This window comes from Rattus norvegicus, chromosome 13, assembly GCF_036323735.1.
Source record: "Rattus norvegicus strain BN/NHsdMcwi chromosome 13, GRCr8, whole genome shotgun sequence".
NCBI lineage: Eukaryota > Metazoa > Chordata > Mammalia > Rodentia > Muridae > Rattus > Rattus norvegicus.
The window spans coordinates 85,084,190-85,103,517 of record NC_086031.1 but is presented as its reverse complement, the minus strand read 5'-3'; the positions used below and the strand labels follow the sequence as shown (position 1 = coordinate 85,103,517).

The following is a 19,328-nucleotide window of genomic DNA, read 5'->3' as shown; positions in this document are numbered from 1 at the left end:
AAGATGTCCGCTGACACTTTAACAAAGATAAAGTATTTAAGAATAGTTTACATGTTCTCCTTGAAAAGTGGAAGGCCATAGCATAGTATTGAATGGAAAACCCAAACACCACAAACATGATTTCTGTGTTTTACATGGCAAAGATTTCTAACAGCAAAGGGGACATCGAGGTCACCTTGGGTGCTCACATGCCACACTATTAGAAAAGCCTGTGGAGTAGAGTGAAAACAGTACCAAGGGAGAAGACGAAGGTCAGGCTATTTGCTTTACAGATGAGACATTGTGAGCGTCAGATGAATTAAGCATTCATACCAAAAAGTCAGAAAACAGAGGGGCCAGAGGCAGGAGAATCATGAGTTCGAGGCCAACCTTTTCATGTAGACCTTGTCTCAAAAACAAAAAAGTTAGAAAAATCAGAAAAATAAATCCTACACTTAAATAGCAATATTGCCATGTGGTCAGACAGACAGACTCTTGGTTTGCACTGCAGCTACCAAACTACGTGTAGTATCATCTAGTGATAGGGAAGTTCTACTCAGCCTTAACCTAAGTGTCTGCTTCTGAAAAATACCCCACAGCGTGTGCCTCAGAGGCACACTGTAATCGCATGAGCTGATCTAGCTTAAAAGGCCAAGTCTGGTGCTTGGTACATAGAAAGCACCAGGCTTATACATGTTGCCTCTTATCATTTGAGCACAAACGTGTGAACAATTTAAAAACAAGGGTAGAAGTCTTTTTAGAAAAAGCAAATAATAGAGGACTGGCTTTCTCTAACTATTCGTGTATGTGTGAGCAGGGGAAGCTGTACTGATGTACAGTAACTGAGCAGCTCAAAACGAGAGGTCAGAGCCAGACCCAGGCACATGTGTCATTTATTCTCTCCCCAGAATCCCGGGGGAGAATAACGTGGAAATAACCTATGAAACTTTCATATGTACATGCCTTTTGACTCTTAAATTATCTTCATAGTGTCTCTAAGAATGGATTCCAAAGATAGAACTAGACATTTGAAGTGATGAGCATTCTGTATGCTTATATAAGTGAAATATATAACCAAAGAGTTATAAAAAGCAGTTTTTTGCAGAGTCTCACTGTGTAGCCCTGGCTATCCTGGAACTTGCTTTATAGACCAGGCTGTCCTCAGATTTACAAAGATCCACCTGCCTCTGCCTCTCTCTGCCTCTCTGCCTCTCTGCCTCTCTCTGCCTCTCTCTGCCTCTCTCTGCCTCTCTGCCTCTCTCTGCCTCTCTGCCTCTCTGCCTCTGCCTCTGCCTCTGCCTCTGCCTCTGCCTCTGCCTCTGCCTCTGCCTCTGCCTCTGCCTCTGCCTCTGCCTCTGCCCCCCTGCCTTTTTCCCCCTGCCCTCATGATTAGAGATATGCATCACTGTGCTTGGCTATAAAATCACTCTTTAAAAGGAGACTATTGCCCTGTGGTTAAAAAGAATGAACCTGTTAATGCGAATTGATATAAAGCCATCTTAAGATATTTTGTTTGTTTGTTTGTTTTAAAAACCGAGTTCTAGAACTCTGGCTATGCTTGCTACCAATTACATTTTATTAAAAGTACATAGGAATAATCACCTGCATATATGTGAGTAGACATGTATGTTTCATCTGTGTGCACATACAAGTTTACTATGCATAGACTATTTACAGCACAATACACAATAAAGTGGGAACATGGATCATTCTGTAAAAGGGAGCCGGGTGACTGAGGTTGCTGGAAGATTTGCTCCCTACTGCACTTACAACTTTCCTACCCTGGACATATATTAGTCATAAATTAGGAAAACCTGGCATTTCGTTTAGTGCTCTGTTTCTGTGTGACCCAGGGAGTCACCTTGCTTCTTCCTTGTCTCACTCATTTGTACCAACTAAGGGTGTCCTCTGGCTAACATGAGTGTCCTAGTGATCTTGGTTAATAAAAATGATCACTAGACAGAGTCCTGTGTGCTTCTGCATGTGCTGGACCACTCATGGCTTAGGATGGGCTGTGACACTAATGTAGATTTAAATTTAAGACCTTTCCACCTCTGTGCTCTGAGGCTTGGAGTCACAGGCAGACTTTGGCAAACAATTCACATGCGTGTGTGGACAGCACAATGGAGAGAGTTCCTGGCCTCTCTTGGATGCTCTGTGAAACCTGTGCCTGACCACTTTGCTCAGAGAATGGAATCTGTCTGCTCACTTCTGCACTGTAGGGTGCTATAGACTGCTAGCTGTCTGTCGGCATTCTTTTTGTATATATGACTATGGTATGTGGGTGCACACGTGTACGTGCATGCTCTGTGTATATGTGTGGAGGTGAGAGGACAATCTTGGGGGTCATTCACTTTTTCATGTTGCTTTTTGAGACAAGTTCTCTCATTGGGCTAAACTGAATTACCTAGGCTGTGATGCTGGCCAGCAAGCCCCCAGTGATCTCCCCTTCTCCCTCCCAAATGCTATCATTACAAGTGCATACCCACCATGTCTGGCTTTCTTCTACCTGGATTCTGGCGACCAAACTCTAATCTTGCAAGCAGAGTGTAGACTGAACCATAATGCCAACTTCTATTAACAATTCTTTGCCAATGCCTGGCTACTTTGTTAGTGGAGAGCAGCAGCCTAAGTTTCAAGATCCCTCAAGCCCATGCTCACATTGGGATACACACACACAGGAAGAGATTCTAACGAGAAAGACAAGGACACTGTCATTGGTGAAGCCACTTACTCCTAGAGTGGAGGGGACTAGACACAGGATGGTGCCCAGAAGCTGAGCATTTGAAGACCATGGTCATCACAGAAGTCCTGTCTGAAGTGGTTGCTGTAATTTCCAAATAGCTAATCAACTCTGTCCCTCAGCAGCTGGCCAGGGAGATCGGGCTGCCCCAGGCTGGCGTGTTAGTGAGAACTGCCCCTAGGTCTTATTTTGTGTGGGAGGAACAGTGTTTTCCCTCCACTGCCAGTTCTACACCAACTGCTAGGCGAATTGATGTGCTTTCCTGGCATACTAAGGAGGTGACTCTAGGCAACCCCTGGCGTTTCCAGTAGGGATCACTTCCTGTTCTTTACCTTCAGTCTTATTGGCACACACACACACACACACACACACACACACACACACACACACATACACCATGTACCTGAAACTCCTTCCTGCTCTGGGTTTTTCCTGGACCTTCCAGCCATTGTTAATGCTGTGCCCTCAGTGGCCAAGGGTCCCTTTTGTACAGACCTCATCCTCATCCTGTACTCTCTCTCTCCTCTGGGAAACATGCTCTCCAGCTCCCTCTCTCCCATTCTCTCTCCTTCCCCTCTCAGAAACTCAAACACATTTTTTTTTCTGCTGTGTTCCTGGGGCCTCATCACTCCTAGAGGATGCCATTGACATTCAGCCGTCCGTGTGCCCGGTGGAGAAAGCCCTCCTGTCTATAAAGGGCTATGAGCCTCAAGAGCATAGAGACCACCTAGCACAATGAGTACTTGTTGAGTAAACTGGCAAACAGTTAGTGCGTGTGGCCAGTGACAACATTCCTCTTTTTTTTAATGATTATGTATTTATTATGCATACAGTGTTCTGCCTGCATGCACGCCCACAGGCCAGAAGAGGGCACTAGATCTCATCACAGATGATTGTGAGCCACCATATGGTTGCTAGGAATTGAACTCGGGACCTTTGGAAGAGCAGTCAGTGCTCTTAACCGCTGAGCCGTCTCTCCAGCCCCGACAACATTCCTTTTAGTCACTGTCACCAGTCATTATAAAATGCTTACTCTGTGCTAAGATGAACTTGGAGAGGAAGAGGTTTCAACAGGAGTGACTTCTAAGCCACCTCCTGGATTGGGAATGACAACACTTGGGCTGGGGGAATTAATAGAGTGGAGGTGAGAAACACAAGAGGATCGCAGAAAGCTGATCGGGTGTTGCTGGGAAGACAGCAATGGAGGTAGCGGCTACAGAGGAGTCCCGCATGGTTGCTGTCTTCTGGCTTTAACAGAAGAGTCAGTAGCCTTCCACGCACCCTCCAGCCATGGCGGGCACCACTACCCCTCTGTTCTGTTACCCTTTTCCTTTTTTTTTTTTCTTAAAGACAGGTTCTTTTTATGTAGCCTTGTCTGCCCTAGTACACCAGGCTGGCTTCAAACGTGCAGAGATCCTTCTGCCTCTGCCTCCCGAATGCTAGGATTAAGACGATTTTCTTAGCTCACATTAATATTCGTGAGATGTGAGCTGCCTGACATTTTTCATATACCTTAAAGAGGGTGTAATTATGTGATTGGTGTTCCACAGGTAGTATCAGGCCCAGATCGCTGGTTCGTTTTTTATCATCTTGACATAAACTAGAGTCACCTAGGAAGAGACATCTTCGATGGAGAAGTTACCTATATCAGATTGCGTGGTGGGGCATTTTCTTGATTAATGATTGATGTGGGAAGACTCAGTCCACAGTGTAAGTGGGCAGGTGGTATTTGGTTTTGTAAGAGAGCAGGCTGCCAGGTGGTGATGGTACGTGCCTTTAATCCCAGCACTCAGGAGGCAGAGGCAGGTAGATCTCTGAGTTCAAGGCCAGCCTGGTCAACAAAGCGAATTCCAGGAGAGCTGGGGCACCACAGAGAAACCTAGTCTCAAAAAAAAAAAAAAAAAAAAAAAAAAAAAGGAGGATGGAAGAAGGAAAAGGAGGAGGAGGGAGGAGGAAGAGAAGGAGGAAAAAAAGGGAAGCAGGCTGAGCAAGCCAGTAAGCAGCCCTCCTCCATGGTCCTGCTTCTGCTTCTGTTCCTGCCTTGACTTCCCTCAGTGATGGATGGTGACCAAGATGTATAAGGGAAACAAACCCCGTCCTCCCCAAATTGCTTTCGGTCTTGATGTTTGTCCTAGCAGTAGGAAGCAAACTATTAGGCCTGGCATGCTTTCTTCAAGGCAGGGTTTAAGATGTCAGAGATTCATCACCTGTGTCTTTTCAGGGTCAGTCAAGTGTGAATTGGCACTCTCTCCAGTCATGCTGGTTCCCTGTGTGCGGAAGGGAGGCTTCTGCTGGTGTAGACAAGGATGTGGCCTTAGAGTCACATGAGGGGGAAGTATGCATGACAGGTGTGCTTCTGTTACTGTGTGTGTGAGTGTGTGTTGTGTGACTTCACCTGTACAGGCAGGAACAAATGTTTATTCAGCCTAGATAGGACCTGACAGCAAAGAATGATTACACCCAAGTCTGGGCTTTATAAACCAGTGAGTTTACTGGAGCTCCTCACAGGAGCGTTGATGACTTAGAAAACCGCATCACCAAGAGGACCACCCTAGTGCCACTGAGGACTCTTCTCTCCCCAGCAACTAAATGTAACTAAATAGCTCCACAGAAATCTTCCCTCCTTCCCGTCTCTGGGTCTGTGTTTAATGGGAGGTTCATTTTAAATAATTGTTTCTCGTGACTAGAAGTCTGGTGTGATCAATACTTTGCCTGTTGGAGACCCAGGGAAGGATGGATTTGTCTGCTGGTGAATCCCTTCTTCTTCGTGGAGATAATTAGTCTTGGTTCTGTCTGACCCTCCGTCTGATCAGATGACGCTAACCCACATACAGACATCTACTTGATGTAGGGTCACCTGATTTAAATATTGATTGCAGCTACAAAAGGAACTTAGAGCAACCTCTAGAATAATGTTTGGTGGGTGGCTGGATTCTGTGCTGGCTTCACCCTTTAGCGCCGGCTGCTACAGAAGGGAGAAGGCAGCGAGGTGCTAAAATGGCAGTTGAACACATGGTAGTTGAACTTCGACCCTGGCCCTAGGAGCTCTAGCAAGCGGCAAACTGTTAGTTGTTGGTTCTCCTCTGAGGCGCTGAGAGAGTGCAGGCAAAGTAAACGTAGGGTCCGGTATACAGCAGGCTCACAGCTCCAGCAGTGTGGCTAGCGGTGTGGCTAGCGGTGTGAGCTGAGTGTGAGTGTGATCATGAAACTGGGATTACTTTAAGGGTCAGCAGCCAGTACCATTTGGATCTGGGTTTGGAGCCCTTTCTTCTTCAAGAAGGCTGCTCACTGCCTTCTCCTGGTCACTTCCTTTATACCTCCAACGCACCTTCTCTTGTTGCATATAAATTGCTGGCAGTGCGTTCTTTTCTTTTCCCATCTGCCTTCCTCAGAAGGAGTTTCCTAGGAAGGTCCAGAGGAAAACGGATGGTTTCCTGTGGGGATCCGACTTCTGTGTTCTGGAGCTTTCCAATGAATGAGTGTTTATCTTTCCAGTGGAACCCTGCCTGTGGTAGGATGTAACTGTACAGAGGAAACTTATTTACACTTGGAGATTGGAAGGGCAAGAGCTGAAGGCTCCCCCGGCTTCTTTGATGTCACCGCTTTCTCTTCCAGGATTCAGCAGGGATTTTAGTGCTGTTAGCCACTAGCACCCTGTCTCCTCTCCCCTTCCCCGCTCTGTGCCTGTCTTTCTTCTTTCCCCCATTCTTCTCCTGCCCCCTATGCAATGGGGGAGGTATATCTTTTGAATCTTTTGGCAACAGCTGCCCTTGGCTATCCCTGAGGATCAGCCCAAGATGGGGCCACTGTTTTCAAGCCCTTATTGCCTGTTCCTGCAGCATACCTACCCTCCTTCAGACTCCTCCTAGAGAGGGTTTCCTGGGAGAGATCCCATCCTGTTTCCTTGGAGGTACGCCTTCTCCTGTGTAGCAGTTGTCCAGCATGTGTTGTGTGTGGACTGGGAGGCCTTTGGAAGGGCTTATTAAAAATAAAACCTGCTAGGGCCCAGCACAAGAGCTCAGCAGATAGAGATGCTGCCAAGGCTGGCAACCTCAGTTTGATTCCTGGAACCCACATGGCTGGGGAGAAATGATTCGTGTAGGTTATTGTCCGACCTACACAGGTGCACATTGGTACGTCCTCACCCAAACACATCACACAAGTGAATAAATAAATAAATGCAATAAAAATGAGTAAATAAAAAGCTGGGGCGTGATGGCAGGCACACGTAATCCCAGCAGACAAGGAGGCAACACAGGAAGATTACCACAAATTTAAGGCCAGCTTTGAATAACATATATATTTATATGATCTATCCTACGTGTGTTTGGCAAGAATGCCTATTCTACTCTGAGCAAATGAGTACGTACCTCAGTAGCCAACTCCCATGTCCTAAGTTAGAGCTCTAGGCTACTCACCCTGTATACCTGCAACCTGTGTCCCTTTACCCTCTACCCTCTCCCACCTTCACCCGTGGGAACTGCCATAGTATTCTCTATTTCTGTCTGCCCAATTTCGTTTTTAGGTTAGTGTTTCCATTCTTTCCCTCTTGTCTCTACAGTCTGCTTTCAGGACCCCTGCCGACCCTTCTACCTCCCCCTTAAGTGTTGATGTCTCTCCTGGATGTGGTCCCTGGGTGCTTTTCTGACTTGTGCTCATGGTAGATTTCTGTCTACAGGTTGAACCTTTCCCTGTCTCTCCATCCATATGCTTAGTCTGGTTAGTCCTGGGCTCTATGTCTGCTAGTTCACCAAGGATCAGAATTGGTGCCCTAGCAGGCTGCAGTCAGGACCAACTGCCTTTATGCCCCTCAGTAGGGGGCCATCTCCTCAGCTCCCAGAGGAAACCAAGCAAACTGTTGACTTGTAAATACCAGGATTATTGGGTACATTTGCATAGGGAGGATTTACAGCCACTTTGTTGCCTAAAAGAACACTTACTTCCAAGGAGGGGAAAAAAGAATTAACCAATCCCTAAGTATGAAAATCCACCAGTCTTTGAGCATGATTTAAACCTCACCAATGCCCACCCTGGAAAACTCTGCCCTCAAGAAACCCTATATAAAGCCTGCCTCCTGCTCAGTTCCCTGCGGCTTCTCACCTTGGCAGAGGCAGCCACCATCTTGTGCCTCCCCCAAAAAGCCTCTCCTGTGAGGTTTGTTGTACATTGTGATCTTGTGGTGTTTCTTGGCACCTGACTCCCAGGACACCTTTCCCCTTCAGAGCTGTAACACGCACTTGTTCTGCGTGGACTCACGCCTGTTTGCCTGGGCCAGCTCCAACATTAGGTGTTTCATACTCTCTGCACCCTGCTGTCGCCGTCCTAGTCTATGTTCCAGCTGCTGCTTGGTCTCTGAAAAATATTAGGGAATTGTATTTAAAGGCAACAGTGATGAACCTAGAGAACTGTGGAGGCCCATGCCTGTAATCCCAGCTCTCAGGAGGCAGAGAAAGGAAGATGGGCATAGGTTGAAGGCTAGCCATGGCTAACGAGTGAGTGCTGGGCTATCCTGGGCTACAGAGTGAAGCCCTATCTCAAAACAGCAAAAACATGGTGACAAACCTAATCCCAAATATAGAATAAGAAAATAGTCTCTGTGGACGTAGGAAGCTGAGCCCTGGGCTGGGAGTCAGTAGAGATAGCAGCCTCTTTCTCTCAGAGTCTCTACACCCTGCTGAATGAAACATACCAGGCATCCAGCTGGAGCAATGTTCGTTTGTTTCTGATACGGAATGACGTATCATACTGGGTTGAAAAGGTGTATTCGTGTAACTCCAATGAAAGGCTGTGATGGAGCACTAGCACAGTAAAGAGGGATGACTGTTCCATGCATCATGGTTCCCTTCCCTGTTATCCCCGTAGGCCGCCAGCTCACTGGAGCTGAGAGGGTCTCCACAGCCACCGCAGAGGAGACCGACATTGACGCTGTGGAGGTCCCACTCCCCGGGAATGACATTCTAGAATTCAGCCGAGGTGTGACTGACCTGGATGCTATTGGGAAGGACGGAGGCTCCCACATAGACGCGACGGTAGGTGATCTTCATGTGTGGCCCTGGTGCCTCTGAGAGCAAGCTGAGTCACAGCAGTAGCTTTGGGCCCTCAGTTGCCTCACAGCTGTGGCAGCTTCAGAGTGATGTGCTCTGTCATGCGGTGGCAGAACATGTTTCATTGCCTCCTAGAGAGGTCTGACCTCCATGGACTCGGCATCTTCGTGCCAGCACTGATACAAGAGAGAGTGCTGTGGAGTGCATTACTGAGGTGTGTTGCCCACCTGGGGAATCTCGTCAGTGTTCTGCCCCCTTCACCCTACACAGCAGCATCTTGTGCACGCATTTGTGCAGGGCTCATCTAGAAGATCAAAGTGATATAGCTAATCACATGACTTATCGAAAACAAACAAAGAAAATCTAGTCTGTTTGAGCCCTCTCACCTTGTCTGGTGGGTGTGTGCCTTTAAAACCCTTGGATAACAGTTCCATTGAGTCTGGAAACTGGCTCACCGCATGTCAGAAACTGAGGCCACATTAAGGCAGGCCTCCACCTCCCGCCTAGCCTTCCGCAGGTGGGATGACTAAAGCGTAGCGGGGCTTCTAATATAACCCAGGAAACAAACTCCAAAGAGCCTCCAGACTAAATCCAAACCCAAAGACATTTAGGCTAAGAAAAATAAAAGCCAAAAGGAAAGCTCCTGACCAGTGGCGCGACCCTGAGGTTCCCAGAAATGGCACCATTTCTCATCCTCCATCTCAGATGAGGCCAGTTCATGAGGAAACACCTGTGTCGTTTGGAGTGCAGTTACCTCGTTTCCTCTGATGCCGCCCCGTTACTTCCTTACAAGGGGCAGTAGGCCTTTGTCCCCAAGTGCCTTCTTCCTATGTGTCTGAAGATCAGCAGAGCCACCAGAAACAGTACATACCTCCCTCACATTGACTCTGACTTAGAGGAATTGTCTGGGTGAACGTGTCCGCCAGGAGAGAGAGGCACCAGTTGGGGTCACCTAACTCACAGAGGTCCTGCTAGGTCCTTTGTTGTGATAGCCCAATGTTCTTACCTCACTGTGAGAAGAGATGGGAGAGGGAGGAACATCGGACCGTGAAAGAGGAAGTAAAGGACAGCGCAGGGAAGAACTAGGACTATCTCCCTCTTGTTCTCGTAGCGACACAATAGGTAGCTGTGTGTGTAGACATGGATTCTACAGCTAGAACCCAATTCAAGGTACATAATCAGAAATGAGGGGTAAGAAATACTTTACCAGCTGCCTGTCTCCCACCCTGGGGACAAATGCTGGAAATTTGCTGACTGTGTGCTCCAAGCTTAGGTGTGCCAGCATTTCCTCCCTGGAGCTATTCCTACGTCACTCAAGATGGAGCATCTCCAGTACATGCGTTCTGCTCCGTCCATGTACCCATTGCGAATATTGCAGTGAGAGCGGGACCTCAATGGTGGCTTCTGCCTGTGAGCCGTGTTCTGTCTTCTCTTCCCAGGTCTCACCCCATCCACAGGAGCCCATGCTGGCAGCCTCCCCTCGCATGCTGCTCCCTTCTTCTTCTTCCTCGAAGCCACCGGGCTTGGGCACTGGGACGCCCCTGTCCACTCACCACCAGATGCAGCTCCTCCAGCAGCTCCTCCAGCAGCAGCAGCAGCAGACACAAGTGGCTGTGGCTCAGGTTCTCCTCAGCCTCCTCCCTTCTTCCCAGACTCCACTCTCATGGGCTTGACGCACCTTCCCTAGCGAGGGGCTCAGGGCAGGTTTAAAACCTAGGGAGCTCCAAGGAACTGCTCATGCTCTTGGTTCACTGCTCGTTGGGATTCCGGGAAGTGAAAGGGGAGGGGGACAGATGGGGACTGCGGTTAAAATGGAAAAAAAAAAAAATAACCACCTTGGTTCCCCATGTATCCCTCGCTCTGAGTTAGGCTTGCCTGGCTTGGCTGAATGTTGTTGGATAATGACTTGATCTTACCAAGGGGGAAAAAAAAGATGTACACAGCCCCTCCCTCCCTTTCCCGCCTGGTTTCCTTGTGTTTGGGGTGGGAAGGGATGCCCTTGGAGTTAGGACAGGCATGCCTGTGATACAACTCTTAAAACTGCTCCAAGTATGAGGTTGTACCCAGCATCCTTGCACAAGAGTGCTGCTCCCAAACACTCTTGACCAAAATGAGTCAAGCCTCCACTAGCGATCTACTTACTCCAGACAGTATTTGATTAGGAATTCATTATAACAGCAGTGAACGTTTAGGAACTGAGGTAGATGACCTGAGCCATTTGAGAAGAACTGGCTACCTCTTAGCATCCAGATGGAGTCTTTGCCCTGAAGTCGGGTTGGACTATAGCTGCTTTGTGGGAGACTGGGCTGGTCACCCTTGCTGCTTTCAGCAGGAATCCTTCTCTTTGATTTTTATGGAGGACACAGTAATTCATGCTCCCTTGGAATTCAGAAATCTGAGCCTTCTCTCTCTCTTATGGGCAAGTCAGGGATGGTGAGAAAACACGTTCCCATTCCATATAAAGGCGAGAGTCTGAAGCCAGGGCCAGGCAGGATTGGGACTTTGTGGGTAGGTGAAGGTGGTCAGGGATGCTCGGAAAGTTGTCTGGGAAGGTGACTGTGTGTACCAGCCTTCCAAATCTGCTAGGCTTGGCCCACGTTCTCTGGGAAGAACTGATCCTTCTTCTATGTTCTTCTTACTCTTCTCCTGGCTCCTGAGTGGAGTGAAGCCCCTTGGTAGAGTGATTCTTTCCTCTGTACACTTTCAGGAAGCATCTAGCAGCCTATCCTTAATAAAATCGGTGACGGCAAGACTTTCAAGAGCTCTCTTGTCATCTTGCCTTGGCTGACTGTACCCGAGGCACCAGTCTTGTGGGTCACTTTGTTCCACATTTCGATGAGCCTTGGAATCAGTGGAATGCTGATCCAAGGTACTAGACAGAGCCTTAGAGGTGGGTTAGGAGTGGGAAACCTGACTCTGAAACCAAGGGATATGCCATGCTGGCGGGAGGATTTACAGGTCTATCCGGAACAGTGGCAGAGAAAGGGGATGTCACTAATGGTTTCTTGTGTTTAGAGGAAAAAACATCATTCTTTGTCAGTTGAAAGAATCGATCTCTGGCTAATGATACCATGGCAGTCTGAGACTCTCCCTGTCGGGGTTGCGGAATAACAGGTACAAGGCCTGGGCATTTCAGCCCTGGCCCATCCCAAGGCTCAGCAATTCCCAGAGTTCCCCATTGAATATAGATCCATTCTCCAAGAAATTCTCTTTCAGCATCTCAATTCCCAAGTAATTATTCTTTATCTGAGAGTAGGTCTGATGCATCTTCATGGTGTTTTATTACCAGAGGGCATGTGAATTGGAAGTCTCGGGTAAGTGCTAAAGGGAACCCAGTTGCAAGTGTGTAATCTGCACACAGAGTTGTGGTAGGTGGAGGGAAGCACTCAGCCTACAGTCAGTCAGACCCACAACTTACCACAGGGCTGCTGTAGTCCGGGACAAAGCCCAAGAGTGGTTTTCTGTCATAGCAAGTATCTATCTTAACATTCATGCCCCTGCCGCATTCTAATTGCCTCTCTCCTAGAAGACAGTGGGTCTAAGAAGAGAGTACAGTGTAGTGTTCCGGATTCGTTTCACAAGCAGCTAAGTTCCAGGTATCTTACCAGCTTGGTCAGCCCAAGCCTCTCATACACTCAGAGTCTCTTGGAAATTGCTGGCAGTGAGCTGCTGCACTCCCAGCTCAATCGGCGATGTGATGAAAGGCCACCACAGGGCTTCAATGTCCTGTATTGACATAGTGACTTTGAGGAGAGTGGCAGGTTTCCAGAATCTTTCAGTCAAACTAGACTTAAGGTCATTCGGTGGCTTCTCAAACACAGTCTTCTACCTGTCCTTGCCATCCTCCTTAGTTGGTCTCTGTCCATCTTCCTTCTATCTGCGTCTTATATTTACTGCCAGGCACATAGTAGGGTACAATCGAACCTCTCAACTGACCTTTGGCTCCCTGGTCCTGCCTTACCCTGGTCCAGTCTTAACCCAGCCTCTTCAAGCATTCTTACTCCCTAGGATCTCACCCAAGGCCTTTCTGTTATTATCTCCATCTGTGGGTAAATCGGTTACATAAGCTATGCAGGTCAATAGGTTATCCTGGCGTTGCTTACACACCAACAACAAACGAACTGTAGCATACTTGGTTCTTCTGTAGGACTGATTAGTTTCTAGTGGAAAGTCAGCTTTTACATGTTCCATCAGACTACTGCTAGCAAACTGCAGAGTCTCTGTCTTTCATTGGACTCTCAGTAGTCCCCAGAATTCAGTAAGTGTGTCATCTCAGTGTTCTGGGTGAGAACATAGTTTCCATTTCTCTGAGCTCCCAAGCCTCCGTGTAATACTTCTCAGTTTAAAATCTAAGGGTAAAGCCCCAATTTCATGCAGATATGTGTGCTCTTAAAGTCGCTTGTTGCATTCCTCATGCCCCCACTGCATTTGCTCTCACTCACCAATCTAATTTGGTTGTCCCCTTTCAGCCCGCCTTTAGTTCTTTTTGATCTTGTGACTTTTTCTAGGACTTCAAAAGACCTCTTTCTTCCAGCCTCACCTCAATTCTTTCAGAGCTGATCTTGAACATGCCTTCCTTGGTCTTAAACACATAGGGTCAAAGACAGTGTTAACGAACTCCTAAGTATTTCCAGGCCATCCTTCAGTGTGTAAATAGTGAATTCCCCTAGTCCCTCTGAAGCTCTCCCAGCCCAGCATGAGGCTTGCCTGGCTGCATTAGCTTTTCTGCTTTTACAGTGAACAAGAAGCTCAAGGGTGTGGGTGAGCATATAGCCACACCTTGAATCATACCTGGGATGTAGCTGGTGCCTGCATAGCTGCATGCTGGGCCTGCCTGGCTCCAGGATTGTGGCTGATTGACAGCGGCTAAGTGGGCCAGATCTGTTCATCATTTGCCGAGCCCTAGCCTAGCTCTTGGGGGGAAAAAACCTGATAGCGAAGCTCATTGTTGCTATTTAAAGAGCTCCTCTACCTGTTACCACTTGTGCTTATTTAGGAACAAGTAATTTGTTATTTATGCTTTGTGCTTTGTGGTCCTGTGAGCGTGCTGTAGTTAGAGAAACAGTGCTGAAACGCTCTGCACCCTCACCCAGGCCCTCTCCGCTAGCATCTGTCCTTGTGGCTTCTCCCTGTCCCCCTCCCTGCCCACGTCCCTGGCATATGCATGCTGAGACAGCATTTGCCTGCCTCTGCTTCCGTCTGGTATGAGGAAGGGGGTGGGAGGCAGGGGCCGCCAATTGCTCTGGTTGTCTCCACTGCCATTTCCATGTGCCTGCCACTCCCTAACTTCAGCCTGGCCCTGCCCCCACTTCTGATGGAGGAGCTGGAGTCCAGGCAAGTAGGCCGGAGAGTGAGTGAGTGGGGCAGTGGTCTGAGGTGGCCGGGTGGGTTGAGGGTGAGTGTCAGAGTTTGGGGAGTGGTGCAGAGCTGGAGGGATCAGGGTTGGTGTTGTACATGTTGTTCTGGGTTGGGGTGCAGAGCTCGACTGCAACTCTACATGTGACTTCGAGCCACCTCGCTGTGTCTGTGCCACCAGCTTAGTCTGAGTGGGACAGTCAGTGCTCAAGGCAATGTAAAAAGTACCATGGGCAGTTTTGTGAAAAGATGTTAAATTCTTTGTCTATGACTGGGGGTGGGGAGGGGAGAGAAGGTGGTATACCTTCTCTTCCTGTCCCACATTGAGAAACAGAGCCCAAACCAAGGGTAAAGCTAACACTACCTGATTTTGATTCTCCAAGTCCATATAAACTCAGCTTCAGTGTCTGAAGATGTCTAAGCTGCGCTGTCCTCACTTGGCCTGGGGTTGGCTCCGCAGCTCAGACTTCTGGTCCTCGTGCCTGATGCCACTAATGGCTGCTGAAGCAGGTGGCTCATTAGTGCTGGCTGGGGCAGTGATAGCCGTATGTCGTTTCTGTGCTTGTGGGGCTTGAAAACATCTGCAAGGATACAGCTCTGCGCTTGCAGAGGTGAACTCCTTATGTAATCTGGGATGAGGGGCACTTACATTCTGGGGTGTTTGCTCATGGCACTTAATGTCAATGGGTTTTACCACAAGCATAGGATTCGAGGGTCGTCTCTCAGGGGTTGATGGCGCTCCGCCTTTGGAACTTGGACACCTGCCCAAGAAGCATCTCGCCTAATTTCTGCAAGAAGGAACTACTTTTTTTTCTTGTTCTCCTTTCCTAAGTTTTAGATGTCACTATATGGGGATCTGAGGACTTTCCTCAGTGACTCTTTAGCAAGTGATCCCCTAGTGTTTACAAAGGTCTCTCTGAATGCAGAATCAACTGTCTCAACCACTAGCCAGCTCTCTGGCAGCGGAGGCCCAGAGAAAATTGCCAGTAGTTGTCTCAGAAGCAAAGACTCCAATCCCGCAGCTGCCGGCCCCATGCTTGCTTCCTAATGGTCTATTCTGTTGGGATGCTGGTGGCCGAGGGTGTAGCAGGTACACGTGTAGGCAGCCCATAACAGATGCTAATTAATGATGTGCAGCCGTGTCCCATATTTCTCTCTTACACTTCTATTTGCTTTCAACAAAAGTAAAAAGTGAGAATAGAGTACCCTCACTAGAGGGTAGATTCCTGTCAAAGGTACTTATTTCATGTAAGTAACAGTACCGGCCAGTAGGGTTTTAAGCTTGCCTGTCCTGTGGTGGGGGGCGGGGTACAGGTAGGGGTTTCCCTCAGCCATTTCCCTGTTTCTTAGATTCAGTAGGATGTAGGGGACTCCCAAGTGAAATTTCTCCGTGCCTCAGTTTCCAAGGAAGCTACAGATGTCATAGCCACTTAACACCAGAAACTCAGGCTACAAGGTCACTGACACATCCTTTCCTGGTCTCACCCCTCTTCAGATCCCTCCTGTGAATGTGAAAGAGCAAAGGGGGCAGCGTCCTGAGCAGGATGAGAGCTCTGTCCTCAGCAGTCCTTTCTGGAGGACAGATTGTCTTTGGACTCATTAGGCATCTTCTCCCTGGGGAAGGATGAGCCCAACCTCAAGGTTCCACTAATGGAACGTGGCAGTAAATCTCATTAGTGGCTCTGCTCAGTTCAAAGCAGAGCCAACTGCAAGGTCAGGTCTTAAGACCTGGACAGAGAAGGAAGCGCCCACTATACCCAAATGTAGATTTTCTTAGCACTGTGTCCCGAGAAGAAAGATGTGGAAGCCTATAGATGCCTTGGTTAGCCTCAGCAAAATGTGAATTTCTACAGCATACTGCTTTTCAGAAATCAAAAGCATTTTGCCTGAAGAGGAGCCAGCGAATGCTTCCCCTCATCCTGTTTTCTTCTCCACCCCACATCCAAGACACACTGGTTCTTTGTCAACACCATGGTTTAGGATCAGGAAAACCATCTTCCCTATAGTCTGACTTGGTTCCTGGTGACCAAACTCATCCTTTCTCCAGAGCCTTCTAAAATCCTCCTGGTCCACTTCCAAGCACAATTTGTGTAAACAATGATCTTGTGCCTATTTTCTTGAAGCCAGAGTCCAGGGTATAACTTCCCCGTCTCCTTTCAACTCGTTTCACCTCCAAGGTGAAATTCACCAGGAATGACCGGTCATGTAAGCACCATTGGCATAGAGCCTGTTGGCTGTGCCATGGCTGGTCCCTGTACCACAAGGATATGAATAAATGAGGTGTTCACTATAATAACCTCAGCCTTTTTATGGTTGTCAGAAGAACACTTCTGTAGGTCACTCAATAAACATTTAGCCCCTCCCAGGAAGGAATCAAGGCTCTGCGGGCGTCCATTGGGAATAAGAAGAGAATAGGAAGACAGAATAGCTGGTACCCGAACATAAGAAGACTTGCTTTAATATAACCAGCTCACTAATAGCAGTAGAGTTCTACCTCCCGTGTCTTACTGCACTGATGATGTTCAGGAAATGGGAAGGAAAGATAAGATTATAGGCAGCAGGGGCGGGGGGATGTTGTGACAATCGAGTCAATATATTAGCTAGTCATTTTATTTTTTAATTGATTTGAGACAGGGTCTTGTTAGGTATTTCCAACTGGCCTGGAAGTTGCTATATAGACTAGACTGGCCTCAAAATTGTCCTTCTGTTTTCCAAGTATTAGGATTACAGCATGTACCCACCATACCCGGTTACTTTTGTTTTTAAAAAAATTACGGGTAAAGTTGGGTGTCATGGCTGGAATCATAGCAACGGAGGTAGGAACAAGTTGATGACTGCAAGTTCAAGACCAGCCTGGTCTGTGTAACCAGTAACAGGTCAGCTAAGTCTATATATCAAGATCCTGTCTCAAACAGAATGAAGTTAGTTAGAAAAGTATGCTGTGTTGGACCTAAATGGGTTCTTAAAATGAAGATTTAGGTTAGTTTACCCATAGGAAGTGAAAATGTCTTCACTATATCTTGCACTTGGCATAGGACCCAGAATGGTGCCTAGGCGACACATCATGGCCCCTCGATGTATATAGAGAGGTCCACAGGGCCTTTGACCTATCTTCTCTTGGCTATTTTTGTTTTCAAAATTACAAACCCAAGTGCCCAGTTTTCCATGCAGGGTTTCTTCATCTCAAATTGTGTGTGGAAAGGGGTATCTCTGGTCCTGGCCATGCATTGGCCACTGTCATTTGCATTAATGTCCCTCTCTTTTCTCTGTCCCTTCTCCTCTCTGTCTCCGCGCCTCCTCTTCTCGCCAGGTTCACTTGCTGAAGGATCAGTTGGCTGCTGAGGCTGCGGCACGGCTGGAGGCCCAGGCACGAGTGCACCAGCTCCTGCTACAGAACAAAGACATGCTTCAGCACATCTCTCTGCTGGTTAAGCAGGTGCAGGAGCTGGAACTGAAGCTGTCAGGACAGAGCACCAGTAAGCCAGGGGCCCGTCTAGCCTTGGCACCTGTGTCTGAGCTTCCTAAACCGAGTTATTCCCATGAGCCCGGGGATGCTGTGCTTGGAACCTTGATAGTGCCTTAGTATTTCAACAGAACATAGTCAACATTGTTATTAGTCTTCACATCTCATAAACTATAGAACCACAGAACCAGAGGACATCTTGTCTACCTCCTATCTTCTACTCAAACTTGACGGTGAAGGTCCCTGGGAGATACGGCCATATTCATCTGCTCTCTCCTTAGCCAAAAAAAAAGTCCATTTCTTCCTCGGAGGGATTTCCCATTGAAAATATACTGAGTCCACACATGAGGCATCATTCTCTGAGCTCTGTGGGACCTACAAACTCTTCCATAGTTGATTCTCTGCACTATAAAGTTCACTCACTGTTCTGATGCACAGAGAAATGTATATCCATTTAATCGATAAGGTGGCAGAGTAATTATAACTAGGGTGACAGTAACTGTATAGTCCCTGGTCTGAGATTCTTTGCTGCCTGTATACCAGGTACCTGGCATCTGAACTGGGAAGCAATAGGCAGTCTAGGTCCACTTCATCATAAACTTGCCTATGGGTAGTTCTGGGTATGCTTGAAGACTATCTTAACTGTGGTCCAACAAATCCCTGTTGATCAGCTACTACAAACATAATTGTGATAGTATTTTTAAAATATGTAAGCTCACTTATTCTCTGTGAGTGGTAGATGCTGTTACACCCCTTGCACAACTGAGGAAGCACGCTCAGGAGGTTTAATACGTTGCTCAGAGTCACACAGTTAGCAAACAGTGAGTGAAGCCTAGGCTCACACTTAGTCATTGCAAATCTAATGTTTTCTAATTATACTGGTAGTTCCCTCAAGCTACCCTGTTGCAGTAAAAATAAAACAATAGCAAAACCAATTCCTGCCCATAGCCCTGCGGTCCAATTCCTTGCTAGTTCAGACTCCAGTGGGTCACTGAAATTAGCACTAATTTATCTCGGCAGCTCCACGCAGCCCCCAAGTACTCCCTGATTTAGGCGGGTCGCTGCCACACCAGTTTCGTACAGAGACTGCCTATCTCGTGGCTCTCTTACTGTGGACTCTGTTCACTTTTCTAACATCCACCCCCTAATAGTTATGGTATAAACTCCCAAAACCCATTAAAGTCAGGACTCAACAGACTGTAACCCAACAATCAGATTTATATGTTACATTCTCAATCCACAATACATCCACACAATAAGCTTACAACCAATTGACAAGGATATAAACCGCCCACCTAGGACAAGATAAATTTGTCCACAGAAATCCATCCCGACTACCTAGATCTGGGTCCTCCCCCTACCCCCATCTCCATCTTGATTCTCCTTCCTTTATCCTTCTCTCCCGCCTTACAAAACTTTGTCCCCACCTTATTTTTATTACTGTCCAATCAAGACCTTAACCTAACTGGGGCCAGCCCTTACCTGCATATCGACATCACCCTACACTACCTCCTTAGCTTACAGTCCAGCCCATTGAGGTTCCTCAGCAGTAGAAAGACACAGGGCTGAGCATCTGAAAGGTATAGCTGGGCCCTGTGTGTAAGCCAGTGTCCACTTTCTTCTCTTACAAGTTTCCACTGTTACCCCTTACTTGGACTGTGGCTGGGTTAGTATCCCCACCCCAATCTCCATCACAAATCCACACAGGGTGTTCAGGAGTCTTCCCAACTCTCTGAAAGCTGTT

General features: G+C 47.7%; 1 protein-coding gene across 1 annotated transcript in view; it reads left to right on the top strand.

The window, feature by feature from the left end:
- Nos1ap (nitric oxide synthase 1 adaptor protein) overlaps positions 1 to 19,328 on the top strand; it is a 273,184-nt gene that overhangs the window by 250,224 nt on the left and 3,632 nt on the right. Inside the window, exons 7-9 of the mRNA NM_138922.3 lie at positions 8,585 to 8,751; positions 10,206 to 10,388; positions 17,432 to 17,597. Coding sequence (NP_620277.2) covers positions 8,585 to 8,751; positions 10,206 to 10,388; positions 17,432 to 17,597 — 516 coding nt within the window. The remainder of the gene's footprint in view (positions 1 to 8,584; positions 8,752 to 10,205; positions 10,389 to 17,431; positions 17,598 to 19,328) is intronic.